The sequence below is a fragment of the Bison bison genome, unplaced genomic scaffold (assembly GCF_000754665.1).
Source record: "Bison bison bison isolate TAMUID 2011002044 unplaced genomic scaffold, Bison_UMD1.0 scf7180017864116, whole genome shotgun sequence".
NCBI classification, from domain to species: domain Eukaryota; kingdom Metazoa; phylum Chordata; class Mammalia; order Artiodactyla; family Bovidae; genus Bison; species Bison bison.
In genome coordinates this window covers 948,815-964,388 of record NW_011494688.1, presented here as the reverse complement: position 1 = coordinate 964,388, position 15,574 = coordinate 948,815, and the positions used below count along the sequence as shown (strand labels likewise).

At 42.0% G+C, this 15,574-nt stretch overlaps 1 protein-coding gene across 5 annotated transcripts in view; it reads left to right on the top strand.

Moving 5' to 3' along the window:
- The window catches only part of ANK3 (ankyrin 3, node of Ranvier (ankyrin G)), a 381,124-nt gene that overhangs the window by 321,507 nt on the left and 44,043 nt on the right, over positions 1 to 15,574 (top strand). For 4 of the 5 annotated variants that reach the window (XM_010839394.1, XM_010839395.1, XM_010839396.1 and 1 more), the window contains 2 exons: positions 1,227 to 1,308; positions 13,965 to 14,039. In XM_010839394.1, coding sequence (XP_010837696.1) covers positions 1,227 to 1,308; positions 13,965 to 14,039 — 157 coding nt within the window. Of the gene's footprint in view, positions 1 to 1,226; positions 1,309 to 5,568; positions 13,342 to 13,964; positions 14,040 to 15,574 lie in introns of all 5 variants that reach the window. The other variant, XM_010839398.1, reaches the window with a different exon arrangement.

Below are 15,574 nucleotides of genomic sequence, written 5' to 3'. Positions count from 1 at the left end.
TTTGGTTTACTTTGCTTTCTAAAGCAGCTTGCATTTTGTGCTCCCTATTCAGTCCTTTTCATATCCTGATATTCTTTTCCCTGCTGTCCATTATAATATTCCTTGTCTCTGCAATGCATCTTGGGACCAAAAGGAGACAGAGTCAGATCAAGATGATGAGGTAATATGAACACTTCTGCTTTTACTCTATCAGAGATAGACTAGGAACAGAATCTGTATAAAAGAAGGTGCAGAGGGCTGAAGTGTGGGAAACGTATTATATTTTTGCAGATCTTAGCTTAAATGAGGTAAAGGATACATATTTTTTTCTAAAGAATAATTTACTCTTCCACATATACAGGAGAGTATTTCAGTACATTTGATAAAATTAAAATCCGGCTAATGACTTAAAAAGAGAAACTGAAGTTTTTTAGTTTAGCATTTTTGAATGTGATAAGACTGGCATGCATAAATATACATTTGTGTGTATTTTCACCTAGGATCTACTGTATAACTTTTAAATCAAAGATGGTGATAATATATGACATTTTATGTGTTTTATATACTATAAAAATATGTGCTCAATGGCTATTGATAAATATTTGATATTCTATTAAAAGACATTTATCTTAGCCATTTTTAAGAGTATAATTATTTAACTAAGTTTCATAAGTTATCTCCTAATATTTCTCCAAGTTATATGATCATTGGATTTTTAAAACTCACAGCTCAGTAATATTAAATAGAATCAGCAGCTTTAAGATTCAGTAACACTACTTCAATAAAGCCATTAACCTGTTTGTAATCTCCTCATCTACATTTTATGCCTATGAACATACAGAAACAATAGCAGTAATCTGAATGATAAACTTTGTGTGCCTTTTCCCTTGAATGTACTCACAAAGAGTGAGTGTACATCGTGATGTATGTGCTTTCAATATGAACAAATTTGGGAGAATTTATTGCTCAGCATCAGAAGTCTCTGTAACGCTCGTCTTTTATTTGTAGTTCCCTGTAGTCTGCTGTGTTGGTGCTCTTATATTTTGCTAAGTGATAGTTCTTTGGTTAAGATATTAGGGTGGGGCTGTAGAATCACAGTGGGGAACTAATATTTCCCTAAGAAAATCTGTTAAGAAGAAAAATAAGGATAAACAAGATATCGACGTGCCATTCTACAAAATGTTTCAATCTGATGAAAATGTCACAAGGAACTGGAACATACTCGTTCTCTTCTTTTTCTTTTCCAGACCGAGAAAACGGATAGACGACAGAGTTTTGCATCGTTAGCTTTACGTAAGCGCTACAGCTACTTGACTGAGCCTGGAATGAGTGAGTTTCCTAACACATTTACTAATCTACGTGGATTTTTATAAGAAGAGACATTTTTTCTATACAAACAGAATTTTGGAGTCATGTGAAAGAAAACTCAATGGCAAAAGAAAACTGCCTACAGGAAAATTTTATCATGAGATCTAAGTAATATTTTGTACATAGTTGGAGATACAAGGTACAAACACCCCCAGATCATTAGCTTTTTTTTTTTTTTTTTTTTAAGAATTAGAAACATCTATCACTTGACTTTGAAAACCCTGATTTCACTTTGGTTGCTAACTATGTTAGGAGATAATACTATACCAAGATTGGTTTATATCCATGCTAAAAAGAGAAAACATTTTCATACATGTCAGATAGTATAAAAGATGATAAAGTAACTCTGGTCATTATTTCATTTGTCTTAATATAGGCAGGTCATTCTAGCTTAGTCCTGATTCTTTTTTTCCCAGTTGGCAGGAATTAGATTTTCCTACCTTCGTGGGGTTGCATTTGTTTACTGATTTCTAATTCCTCCCACTCTCTCTCCCTCCTTCCCTCTGCTCTTTATTAAATATCAACTCTAAGGTTGGGCTTTATTAGACGAGTTAAACCCTTTTCTTCTCGCAGTAAATGTTCACTGTTAACTAGCTTGTAAGTATCAAGGCATAGATTCATCCAGTCATATTCATTCATTTTCTCCCTTTGTGTTCCCTCCCCTCTCCTTCCCTCCTCCTTATGGTTATCACCTCAGGTGACCACAGCCCTCAAGATAACCCTCTCCACCAACAGGAACTAAGAGTATGTTTGACTGATGTGGCATGGTGCCACTTTAACCATCAGAGGAGGATTTAGGCAAACATTATTTTTAAATTAGTGAATCATTTCTGGCTGCTTCCCATTACTCACAGTTACTTGAGTTCAAGGAGGATTGGAAATTTACCAGTAAGAACCACAACTGTTTTTTCCCATCTTTCCTGAATTCTTGCTTCTGTGGGCCAACATAACATATTAAATACGCAGCAGGAAACTACTCTACTACTTCATTCAGGTGGTCTTAGCATAATCTTCTGGAATCTGTCCCCTGGAGAGCTCTTACATTCAGACACAAAACAGGGAGTATAAGAGAAAGGAAACCCAACCACACTCATGAATGTTCTTCCAGATCTCTTTCTTCCCCTAGTATAACTATCTAAATCTTTCCAAAACTGTAAGGGCTGAAATTAACTCTCATTATGCTATAAAGCAGGGAAGGTGTGTGCGTTTAACTAGATGTATGTATAAATTTCCTGGATAGACGTTTTCCTTGAGATACTACTTTGCCTCAAAGCTAGGGCTTTCGTGGCACGGCTGTCTGGGACTCCCAAGCCACGCCCTTAAGCTCTGGACAGGCTGCAGCTACTTGAGGTCAGGTACCTCTGGACAAGCTAGCTCCTGTCTGATTTTTGTGCCCTAAGGTGTTTGGGGAATATATGAGTTGTAAGGTCAGGTGCACGTGCTAACGTCAATTGAATTTTTCCCACTTCTGAAACGGTTGCTACTTTTCAGTTAGCTTCATGAAGGTATATGTAGTTTGTCTTCCTTGACTTTTGATAGAAGGCAGAGGGTTCTCTCTTCTCTGTTTTATGAGAGGGAGCATACGGTGGACAGAAGAATGGGAAGGAGTAAGAAAGGACTAAGAGAAAAACTAGGGAAATGTTATGGCCCCTAAATTGGTGTTAGAAGAAGAAGTGAATGCAACTTTTCTCATAGTTCCCTGTCCTTTCCACCTACCCAACCCACCCAACCTCTTAAAAAAAAAAGGTTCTGGTATAATTCAGTGCTTGACATCCAGAATTCCCTTTGTTATAAGTGAAGAGTGAAAGTCGCTCAGTTGTGTCCAACTCTTTGGACCCCCTGCCAGGCTCCTCTGACCATGGAATTCTCCAGGCCAGAATACTGGAGTGGGTAGCCATTTCCTTCTCTAGAGGATCTTCCCAACCCAGGGATCAAACCCAGGTCTCCCACGTTGCAGGTGGATTCTTCACCATCTGAGTCACCAGAGAAGGCCTTTGTTATAAAGGGTATCACAAAATATGTATCATTAAAGCATAAAATATATAACTAATCAGTAAATTGGCTGCTTTGTGCAAAGCATAAAACCATAGATGTGGTTCAGAAGACTTCTCTGCTTAGTGGAGCCAGACTTGAGTGGTAAAACAGAGATGCTCTGCCAGTTTCTGGTAGTTATAAAAATAAGTCCTTCCTTGAGACATTGAACTGAGCCCAAATCACTGAATTGAAGGAATCCTTAAACCATCCATTTGCAGTGTGGTGTTCCCAAAAGAATTAAACACTATTGAGAATTATGACTAGGAGGGGTAATGAATGGGTGAGTTTTTCCTTAGTTCTTCCACTTCTCTTTAGAATAATATGTAAGCCTAGAAAAGGATATGTTCTGAATGTTTGAATTTAAATGTACACTAGGAATGAAAATCTTCACCCTTGTGGGAGTAGCTGTTAATCCAAGGACTGGATTGTAGCAATGGCACGAGCACAGCATGAAGAGGAACGTAAAGATGAAGCAGATTCTCATTTCCTCTTCGAGTTTCACTCTTACTCTGAACCAGTGCTTTCTGGGAGCAAGACTGTACTCAACTTTGACATAGAACTTAACCCTTGGCAGGCATTCCAAACCTCTGTGACCAGCTGGGTTTGTTTCTTAGAACTGTAGAAATAGAGAGGACTCGGTGTGTGCTTGCCATCCCCCAGCGAGTATGTGGACTTCATCTGTATGTTTCTTGTCCCATTGCCAGAAGATGTTGGTATTAAATTCATCTTTCCTAGTGGTAGGTCTGCCTCATGGCTTCTGCAGTGTTTGGGATGTCCTTGAGTCCCATGAATATTCTGGGAAGGCACCAGAATTGGCCCCTCTGTTATTGATTAAACATACATACAGATATATTCTGTATCCCACTATAGATACTTAAATATGGGGTGTTAAAAATATGACTGTGCTTTTTAAATTTCCCCCATGATACCTTTTGAGAATTAAAAGTATAATGGATTATGAAAAATATCTGAGTGCTATGTGCTTTTTGTCCATAATAAAGACAAACCAGACATGGATACATTCTGTTGCGGAGGGATGTTTTCATATGCAGTATTAAATATTTTCATAAAAATCTCAAAAGGTACCAAGACTTAACATCTCATGGAAAAAGTGTACTCTTCTTTCTAAATGCTCTTGTGAAAGTATTTTTAAAGTTTGCACATTGTGCATAATATGGCATAAAAACTGTATTACTTCTTTGGCTCGTTTGCCATGATATATCGCGCATGAGAAAATGTTTTCAGTTGCTTTGCTTGCTTATGGTAACCATGAACCATATTTCTGGTTTTTTTCCCCTTTTGTGTGTGTGTGTGTGTACACATGCATTCTAAAATCATTTCATATTATGTTTCTTTTTTTCTTCACCAAAAGGAATATACTGCATGGAAAAGATCAATGCAAACATTCCTTTTCTTTGTTTGTTTTTTTTTTTCTTTTAAAATTCTGACTCAGAAAATTTCTTGCTCTTATTGGCTTTTTATGGGTGTGAAGCATAACCGAATTGTGCATGGAAGATGCAAATTTAAAATCCAGTGGCTTCACAGTTTGCACATCAGTTGCCTGTCACTTAAAAGTTATTTTGGATTCTGCATGAAATAGGCTTGAGTGGTTTTCTAAAATAACAGTTTTAGACATTTAATGTATAGCTATGCACATTGATATGGCTCTGAGTAGGTGGCATCTGTATCGCTGAGAGGTTCAAGGAGACGGAACATTAGAAATTACTGAAATGAGAGTTATATGGTTGTGCAGAACAAATATGTACCTATACAGGCAAAACAGAAAGGCTACTGATATTTCAAAACCAGCACATAAGAAAGTCAATAGGAAGTAAGCGAACAGTTTTCCATTGTGGTTATTTTTCTCATTATTAATTCTTTCCTCATGTTTTTTATTTTTCATTGTTGGCCTCTTGGTTGCAGTGTGCTTTTTCTGTCTTTCATTTCACATTGCTCTGTGTTTTATTTAGTTTTATTTTTAACCTTGGATTAGTTGCGTCTATAGAAATTTTTTTTTTCCCTCTTAATTGTTCCTTTTGCCTCTTCCATTCTGAATCATGCAAACAATTGTACTTGCTTTTGTAATATTTCAAAGTTTACTGACCAATTTTTTTCTCTGGTCTCTCTGTTTCTCAACCATTTTTGTTGATTTTTGTGTTTGATTTCATTTTAAAATTTAAGAAACAGTTGAACGGAGTGCAGGAGCAACAAGATCCCTCCCCACCACTTACTCATACAAGCCATTCTTTTCTACAAGACCCTACCAGTCTTGGACCACAGCTCCGATGACAGTGCCCGGGCCGGCCAAGTCAGGCTTCACTTCCTTGTCAAGTTCTTCCTCTAATACGCCATCAGCTTCCCCGTTAAAATCAATATGGTCTGTTTCGACTCCTTCGCCAATCAAATCCACATTAGGCGCATCAACTACATCTTCGGTTAAATCCATTAGTGACGTGGCATCTCCGATTAGATCCTTTCGGACAATTTCTTCACCAATAAAAACAGTGGTGTCACAGTCTCCATACAATATCCAGGTTTCCTCTGGCACCCTGGTTAGAGCTCCCACAGTCACAGAGGCCTCACCTTTAAAGGGGCTGGCATCCACTTCTACATTTTCCTCTCGAACCTCCCCAGTGACTACCGCAGGATCTCTTTTGGAGAGGTCGTCAATTACTATGACACCCCCTGCTTCCCCCAAATCAAACATTAATATGTATTCTTCGAGTCTGCCATTTAAGTCAATTATCACATCAGCAGCACCGCTAATATCTTCACCTTTAAAGTCAGTGGTGTCTCCAGCTAAAGCAACAGCTGATGTCATTTCATCAGCTAAAGTTACCATGGCCTCTTCTCTTTCATCACCTGTGAAACAGATGCCCGGACATGCAGAGGTAGCATTAGTCAATGGATCTATTTCCCCTCTGAAATATCCATCATCTTCAACGTTAATTAATGGATGCAAAGCCACTGCCACATTACAGGAAAAAATTGCTACAGCCACAAACTCTGTGAGCTCTGTGGTTACCGCGGCCACTGATGCAGTTGAGAAAGTGTTCCCTTCCACTACAGCAATGCCATTTTCCCCACTCAGGTCTTACGTTTCTCCAGCACCATCAGCTTTTCAGTCTCTAAGAACTCCTTCTGCAAGTGCACTCTATACATCCCTTGGGTCATCAATATCTGCAACTACCTCATCTGTAACTTCATCAATAATAACAGTGCCAGTATACTCTGTAGTCAATGTTTTGCCAGAACCAGCATTAAAGAAACTTCCAGACTCTAATTCACTTACAAAATCAGCAGCAGCCTTGCTGTCGCCCATTAAAACATTGACTACGGAGACACGTCCTCAGCCCCATTTCAATCGAACTTCATCTCCAGTTAAATCATCTTTGTTCCTTGCACCGTCTGCCCTTAAGCTATCTACACCATCTTCTCTATCTTCCAGTCAGGAGATATTAAAAGATGTGGCTGAAATGAAGGAGGACCTAATGCGGATGACTGCAATACTCCAAACAGATGTGCCTGAGGAGAAGCCATTCCAACCTGAACTCCCCAAAGAAGGGAGAATCGATGATGAAGAACCTTTCAAAATTGTCGAGAAAGTCAAGGAAGACTTAGTGAAAGTTAGTGAAATCCTTAAAAAGGATGTCTGTGTAGATAAAGGACCACTCAAATCACCAAAGAGTGACAAAGGACACTCTCCTGAAGACGACTGGATAGAATTTAGTTCAGAAGAAATAAGAGAGGCAAGACAACAAGCTGGTGTGAGCCATTCTCCATCTCTGCCAGAGAGAGTGCAAGTCAAGGCAAAGGCCGCCTCTGAGAAGGATTACAACCTGACCAAAGTTATCGATTACCTAACAAATGATATCGGGAGTAGTTCCCTGACAAACTTAAAGTACAAGTTTGAGGATGCCAAGAAGGATGGTGAAGAGAGACAGAAACGAATTTTAAAACCAGCAATTGCCCTGCAGGAACACAAACTCAAAATGCCTCCAGCCTCCATGAGGCCTTCCACCTCTGAGAAAGAGTTATGTAAGATGGCCGATTCCTTTTTTGGAACAGATACTATTTTGGAGTCTCCAGATGATTTTTCTCAACATGACCAAGATAAAAGTCCCTTGTCTGACAGTGGCTTTGAAACAAGAAGTGAAAAAACACCTTCGGCCCCACAAAGCGCTGAAAGCACTGGTCCCAAACCACTCTTCCATGAAGTCCCCATCCCTCCAGTCATTACAGAAACAAGAACTGAAGTGGTTCATGTTATCAGGAGCTATGAGCCCTCAGCTGGAGATGCTCCCCCGTCCCAACCAGAGGAGCCCGTGTCACCCAAACCGTCACCTACTTTTATGGAACTGGAACCAAAGCCCACCACGTCTAACATTAAAGAAAAAGTCAAAGCGTTTCAGATGAAAGCCGGTAGTGAAGATGATGACCACAATCGCGTTCTGGGCAAAGGCATGCGTGTTAAGGAAGAGACTCACATCACCACAACCACCAGAATGGTTTATCATTCTCCACCAGGCGGTGAAGGTACCTCTGAGAGAATTGAAGAAACCATGTCAGTCCACGACATCATGAAAGCCTTTCAGTCCGGTCGGGACCCTTCCAAAGAACTGGCAGGTCTGTTTGAACATAAATCGGCAGTATCTCCAGACGGTCACAAGTCTGCTGCTGAAACCTCAGCCCAGCACACAGAGAAGGACAACCAAATGAAACCCAAACTGGAGCGTATAATAGAAGTCCACATCGAAAAAGGTAACCAGGCTGAGCCCACTGAAGTCATTATTAGAGAAACCAAAAAGCATCCAGAAAAGGAAATGTATGTATATCAGAAAGACTTATCCCGGGGAGATATTAACCTAAAAGATTTTCTGCCAGAAAAACACGATGCTTTTCCTTGTTCAGAGGAACAGGGTCAGCAAGAAGAAGAAGAACTCACTGCTGAAGAGTCATTGCCTTCTTATCTGGAGTCTTCCAGAGTAAACACTCCTGTGTCCCAAGAAGAAGATAGTCGCCCTAGTTCTGCTCAACTCATATCTGATGACTCTTATAAAACACTGAAGCTTTTGAGTCAACACTCGATAGAATACCATGACGATGAGTTGTCAGAACTAAGAGGGGAGTCTTACAGGTTTGCTGAGAAAATGCTTCTGTCAGAAAAGCTAGATGTGTCTCATTCTGATACTGAGGAATCGGTTACAGACCATGCAGGACCCCCTAGCTCAGAGTCTGATAAGCGGGCCAGAGAAAAAGTAGTCACTGCCCCCCAAAAAGAAATTCTCTCCAAAATCTATAAAGATGTGTCTGAAAATGGTGTAGGTAAAGTGTCTAAAGATGAGCATTTTGATAAAGTGACAGTGTTGCACTATTCTGGCGATGTTAGTAGTCCAAAACATGCCATGTGGATGCGCTTTACTGAGGACAGATTAGATAGAGGTAGAGAGAAGTTGATATACGAAGACAGGGTGGACAGGACCGTGAAGGAAGCGGAAGAGAAACTGACTGAAGTGTCACAGTTTTTTCGTGACAAAACTGAAAAGCTCAATGATGAACTGCAATCCCCAGAGAAAAAGCAACGCCCTAGAAATGGCAAAGAATACTCATCCCAAAGCTCTACCAGTAGCAGCCCTGAGAAGGCACTGCTGACGGAACTGCTGGCCTCCGGTGATGAGTGGGTCAAGGTGAGGCAACATGGCCGCGAGGGACATGGCATCCCCAGAGCCGATGAGAGGAACGCAGCCCATCTGCCCGGCAGCCCAGAGAGGGCTCCTCCCCAGCAGACCAAGGACAGCAAGTCCACAGAGGAAGCCAAAGGAAGTAGTTCTCAGAGCAAAGAACCAGAAGGGCCCCAATCTGGGTTTCAGCTCAAGCAATCTAAACTCAGTTCCATTAGATTAAAATTTGAACAGGGCGCACAGGCCAAAAGTAAGGACGTTTCTCAAGAAGACAGAAAGCCAGATGGCCAATCCAGAATCCCAGTTAAAAAAATCCAGGAAAGCAAGCTACCTGTCTACCAGGCGTTTGCTCGAGAAAAACAGCAGAAGGCCACAGACCCCTCAGATGAAAGTGTCTCTGTGCAAAAAGATCCTACAGTACTAAAAGCTAAAGATGAGCATGCCGAGAGCAATGAGATGGTTGTAAATGATTTTGGTTCTGATGATGTGAAAAAACAGAGGACTGAAATGTCAAGTAAAGCGATGCCTGACTATTTTTCTGAGCAACAGGCTAAAGACTTGTCTTGTCATGTAACCGCAGACTTAGCAACAAAGGGACCATGGGACAAAAAGGTCTTTAGAACGTGGGAAAGTTCTGGAGCTGCTAATAATAAGTCACAGAAAGAGAAACTTTCACATGTACTTGTTCATGATGTAAGAGAAAATCATGTTGGTCACCCTGAGAGTGAAATTGTTGACCACAGGGATGAGTTTTTGTCTGTGACTGAGAGAGAACACAAATTGTTAACTAATGGCTCTCTCTCAGAAGTTAAGGAAATGACTGTAAAATCTCCCTCCAAAAAAGTCTTATATAGGGAATATGTTGTTAAAGATGGGGAGCATCCAGGTGGCTCTCTTGACCAGCCTTCCAGGAGAAGTGAGAGCTCGGCGGTGTCGCACATCCCGGTCAGGGTTGCAGAGGAAAGGAGGACACCAGCTCCAGATATTCCCGATGGTTTTTGTGAGCCGTCGACATTTACAAAACATGAACTGTCGCCAAAATTATCCCAGTCAAGTATGACTAAAGAGACAGTTGAGACACAGCACTTTAATTCTATAGAAGAGGAAAAAGTAACCTATTCAGAAATCAGCAAAGTTTCAAAACACCAGAGTTATGTAGGCTTATGCCCGCCTCTCGATGAAACAGAGCTCTCCCCGACCAAGTCTCCAGATTCTCTAGAGTTTAGCCCAGGAAAGGAATCGCCCTCTAGTGATGTATTCGACCACAGTCCCATTGATGGATTGGAGAAAGTTGTACCACTAGCCCAGACGGAGGGAGGGAAAGAAATAAAAACTTTACCTGTTTATGTCAGCTTTGTGCAGGTGGGAAAGCAGTATGAGAAGGAGATACAACAAGGAGGTGTAAAAAAAATCATAAGTCAGGAATGTAAGACAGTGCAAGAGGCCAGGGGGACCTTTTACACATGTAGACAGCAGAAGCAGCCTCCCTCTCCTCAAGGCAGCCCAGAAGACGACACTCTAGAGCAAGTTTCCTTTCTAGACAGCTCCGGGAAGAGCCCTTTAACCCCAGAGACTCCCAGTTCAGAGGAAGTGAGTTACGAATTTACTTCTAAGACACCAGACTCGCTTATAGCTTATATACCAGGCAAACCCAGCCCAATTCCCGAGGTTTCGGAGGAATCTGAGGAGGAGGAACAGGCCAAATCGGCCTCCTTAAAGCAGCCTGCAGGGGAGCAGATGGCTGCAGTCGAGCATGAAATGCCTAACAACGTGAGCAAGGACTCTAACCAGAGACCCAAAACTAACAGAGTTGCCTACATTGAATTTCCCCCTCCTCCACCGCTGGATGCAGACCAGATGGAGTCGGATAAGAAACATCCTTATCTTCCTGAAAGGGAGGTTGACATGATTGAAGTCAGTCTGCAAGACGAGCATGACAAGTACCAGCTGGCCGAACCGGTCATCAGGGTGCAGCCACCCTCCCCAGTTCCTCCTGGGGCGGACGTCAGTGACTCCAGTGATGACGAATCCCTTTATCAGCCAGCGCCAGTCAAAAAATACACCTTCAAGTTAAAGGAGGTCGACGATGAACAAAAAGAAGTGACCAAATCCAAAGCCTCTGCTGAAAAGGCTTCCACCCAGAAAGAATTAGAAATGAATGGACCTGGAAAAGATACTGAATTCGGCCTTGGCCTTGATTCACCTCAGAATGAAGCTACCCAGAACGGGAACAATGACCAGTCCATCACGGAGTGTTCCATTGCCACCACAGCAGAGTTCTCTCATGATACGGATGCCACAGAGATCGACTCTCTGGATGGCTATGACCTGCAAGACGAAGATGATGGCTTGACTGAGAGTGATTCTAAGCTCCCCAGTCAGACCCTGGAGCTGAAGAAAGATATCTGGAACACGGAGGGCATTCTGAAGCCAGCCGATCGCTCCTTTAGCCAAAGCAAACTCGAAGTTATCGAGGAGGAGGAGGGAAGGTTGGGACCAGATGAAGATAAGCCACCTCCTAAAAGTTCTCCATCTGAAAAGACTCCTGATAAGACTGATCAGAAGTCAGGGGCCCAGTTTTTCACACTAGAAGGCAGACACCCTGACAGATCAGTGTTTCCTGATACTTACTTCAGTTACAAAGTAGATGAAGAATTTGCCACTCCTTTTAAAACGGTAGCTACCAAAGGTCTAGATTTTGACCCCTGGTCTAATAACCGAGGAGATGATGACGTGTATGATGGTAAATCCCGGGAAGACGAAAATAAGCCATTTGGTCTGGCTGTGGAAGACCGCTCTCCAGCAACCACCCCCGATACAACACCAGCCCGCACGCCAACTGATGAAAGTACCCCAACTAGTGAGCCTAACCCCTTCCCATTTCACGAAGGAAAAATGTTTGAGATGACTCGCAGTGGTGCAATTGACATGAGCAAGAGGGATTTTGTTGAAGAGAGGCTCCAATTTTTCCAGATTGGTGAGCATACTTCTGAAGGGAAGTCAGGGGACCCGGGGGAAGGGGATAAAAGCACGGTCACTGCCACACCACAGCCACAGGCAGGGGACACCACTGTAGAAACCAATCTAGAGGGAAATGTAGAGGCACCTCCAGTGGAACCCAACCCCAGCGTCCCGACCAGCGGAGAGTGTCAGGAAGGCACGTCCGCTAGTGGCTCACAGGAGAAAGCAGGAGCAGCCACTAACTCCTCTAAACTTGACCCCAAGTTGCGCACGCCTATAAAAATGGGAATTTCTGCATCCACCATGACCTTGAAGAAAGAAGGCCCTGGAGAAGTGACAGATAAGACAGAAGCTGTGATGACCAGTGGTCAGGGATTAGAGAATGAACCTGTAACGGTGGTTTCAAATACAGCCAATAGCCACATGGGCGTTAGGCCCCAAGAAAAACATGATTTTCAAAAAGATAACTTTAATAACAACAACAATTTGGATTCTTCCACTATACAGACAGATAACATTACAAGTCATGTAGTTCTGACAGAACATTCTGCACCCACTCGTACCACAGAGAAAGCTAATCCAGTGAAAAGCTCATCAGAAAAAAAGACAGGGCTACTTCAAGGACATTGTGTGAGAGAGAAACAGAAAGTTCTTGGAGAGCAGCAAAAGACAAAGGAACCAATAGGGATTAGGCGAAAATCCAAACTTCCCATAAAGGCCACTTCACCAAAAGATCTCTTCCCACCACCAGATCATATGCCAAACATTCATGTGAGTAAAACGAAGCAGGTTAGTCAGTCTGAGAAAACCAAAGGCCTTACTACTTCTTCATGTGTAGATGTGAAGTCCAGAATTCCAGTGAAAAACACACACAGGGATAACTCAGGTTCAGTTAGAAAACCATGTGCCACACAAAAGCAAGGGCAGCCAGAGAAAGGCAAGGTCAAGCAGCTTCCATCCAAGTTGCCAGTAAAGGTAAGATCCACCTGCATCACCACCACCACCACCAGCACCACAGTTAAAGTCAGGAAAAGTCAGCTTAAGGAAGTATGTAAACACTCCATTGAATATTTTAAGGGAATTAGTGGTGAGACCTTAAAGCTTGTGGACCGCCTCTCTGAAGAAGACAAAAAGATGCAGTCCGAGTTGTCCGATGAGGAAGACAGTACCTCAAGAAACACGTCGTTGTCCGAGACTTCCCGGGGTGGCCCGCCTTCGGTTACAACGAGGTCTGCTAGAGATAAGAAAACAGAGGCAGCACCTTTAAAATCAAAGAGTGAAAAGGCCGGCAGTGAGAAAAGGAGCAGTAGAAGGACTGGTGAGAATGAAGGCAGTCAGGTCTCTCGAGCACTCTTTGCTCACATCCTGGAGAACAAGCATAGTTTGTAAACACTTTCCAACCTGTAGACCCTAGTGCATGAGCTGTTGTGATTGCCTGTGGAGTGACTTAACTGTAGTTTCTCATTCCGTCATCGTCATCTGTGTGTGCTGTCTATATACTCTTCTCTCCTTCCTTTTAACCCAGCAACACTAGAGACAGCTAGGGAAGCATGCTGAAGATATCGGTGTCATTCAAGATGAGCAACTTTTTTTTCAATGTGCTAGTGCATATGATTCTGTCACAGTACAAGCACAGATGTTAAAATGCCATCGTGGTGTTTTCACCCCCACGACACTTCTGTAGCTACTGTCGAGTAGCTAGCTCGTCAGCATGTTGAATTTCATTACATCGAGCATCCATGTAGTCTGACATTTGGCCTGATGTAGGTGAAAACCAAGTGAGTCATGTAAAAGAGGAGTGTTCATGTAGGTGACTAGGACACATTTCAGTGTACAGTGTTAGCGTCAGTCTCTCTGTAAAATCTGAGTACTGCTGAAAGCAATTTTCCAGTGTCGTGTCTTTCTTGATGATTGTTTTAATTAAGAAATTGTAAATCGTAGGTCCACAGAGTCCATGTGAACGGACAGATATCAGGATGGCAATAGTAGCCGATCACCTGGGACTCAGTTGGACAGGTAAGTGTGTATACACCCGAATGAAATTTCTTAATTTTTTCTTTTTCACAAATAGTTTATTTTTTTTTAAAGGAATAAAAAACATTTTTAATCACTCATAATTCTATCTACCCAGAGTTAATTACAGATAATACCTTGTATACTATGTTTTTTTCAAAGCTTTTCTATGCATATGCACTATAGAATAGAAAATTTAAATTTATTTTACCTTAAATTTGAGCACTTTCTTCACAATGCCATTTCTGGTAATATAGGATAACCTTTTTACCTAATGGAAGATTTATTGGGGGGCATAAAGGAAAATATACCTAAAGGCTATGGTTTTTATATAATACAAAATGTTGAAGCATGGTTTATGCCCTTAGAGTAGCTCTCTTAGGCAATAGTTCAACTAATCCATGCCTAGGTTTCACAAAGTTTTAATTATTCATGAGTCATTGTCACAATTTTTGTGATATACACACATTATTTATAATACACACATTTTATTTACCTGAAACTTTTAAGGAGACTCAGTTTTATGCTCAAAGATGTATTTAAAAGGAAATCTTATGTCACTTTTTTTCCCCCAAAAATGCTTCCTTTTGTTTTTAGTAATTTGATTTGTTTTGGGACCTTCTGGGTCGTCACTGTCGTGCGGGTTTTTCGCCAGCTGTGGCAAGCGGGGGCTGCTCTCAGGCTGCAGTGGCTTCTCTTGCCGCAGAGCACCAGCTCGAGAGCACGTGAGCTTCAGCAGTTGCGGCTCCCGGGCTCTGGAGCACACGCTCAGCAGTTGTGGCACACAAGCTGAGCTGTTCCAAGGCACGTGGGATCTTCCTGGATTAGGGATTCAACCTGCGTCTCCCCCATTGGCAGGTGAATTCTTTACCACTGAGCCACCAGGGAAGCCCATTATATCACTGTGATAATAGAAAGCAAGGATCATTGTCAATAACTATATAAACAACAAAACAAAGGATGACAGTTAAATTTTGAATTAAATTTTTAAGAAAAAGGATACAGATAAATGAATCTATTCAATTTACAAAAATAGTTGGATTCTGTGAAATGAATGAAACCTTTTATAATTGGTGTGTAGAAAAGGAATATTTGGCTTGATTCCACTTCACTTAAGATGAAGATAAGGCTGTGTGTCAACTGGACAGTACTGCTTTGTATTCTGATATTAACTGGGCCCCTCAAATCCTACTTCACATGAATCAGAGAAATTTTAAATTTTATAGATGGTATGTATTTTTTTTAATGCACAGCCAAACAACATAAAAGTTAAACATGCTGCTGCTGCTAAGTCACTTCAGTCATGTCCGACTCTGTGCTACCCCATAGACGGCAGCCCCCCAGGCTCCCCCGTCCCTGGGATTCTCCAGGCAAGAACACTGGAGTGGGTTGCCATTTCCTTCTCCAATGCATGAAAGTGAAAAGTGAAAGTGAAGTCACTCAGTCGTGTCCGACCCTCAGCGACCCCATGGACTGCAGCCCACCAGGCTCCTCCGTCCGTGGGATTTTCCAGGCAAGAGTACTCGCGTGGGGTGCCA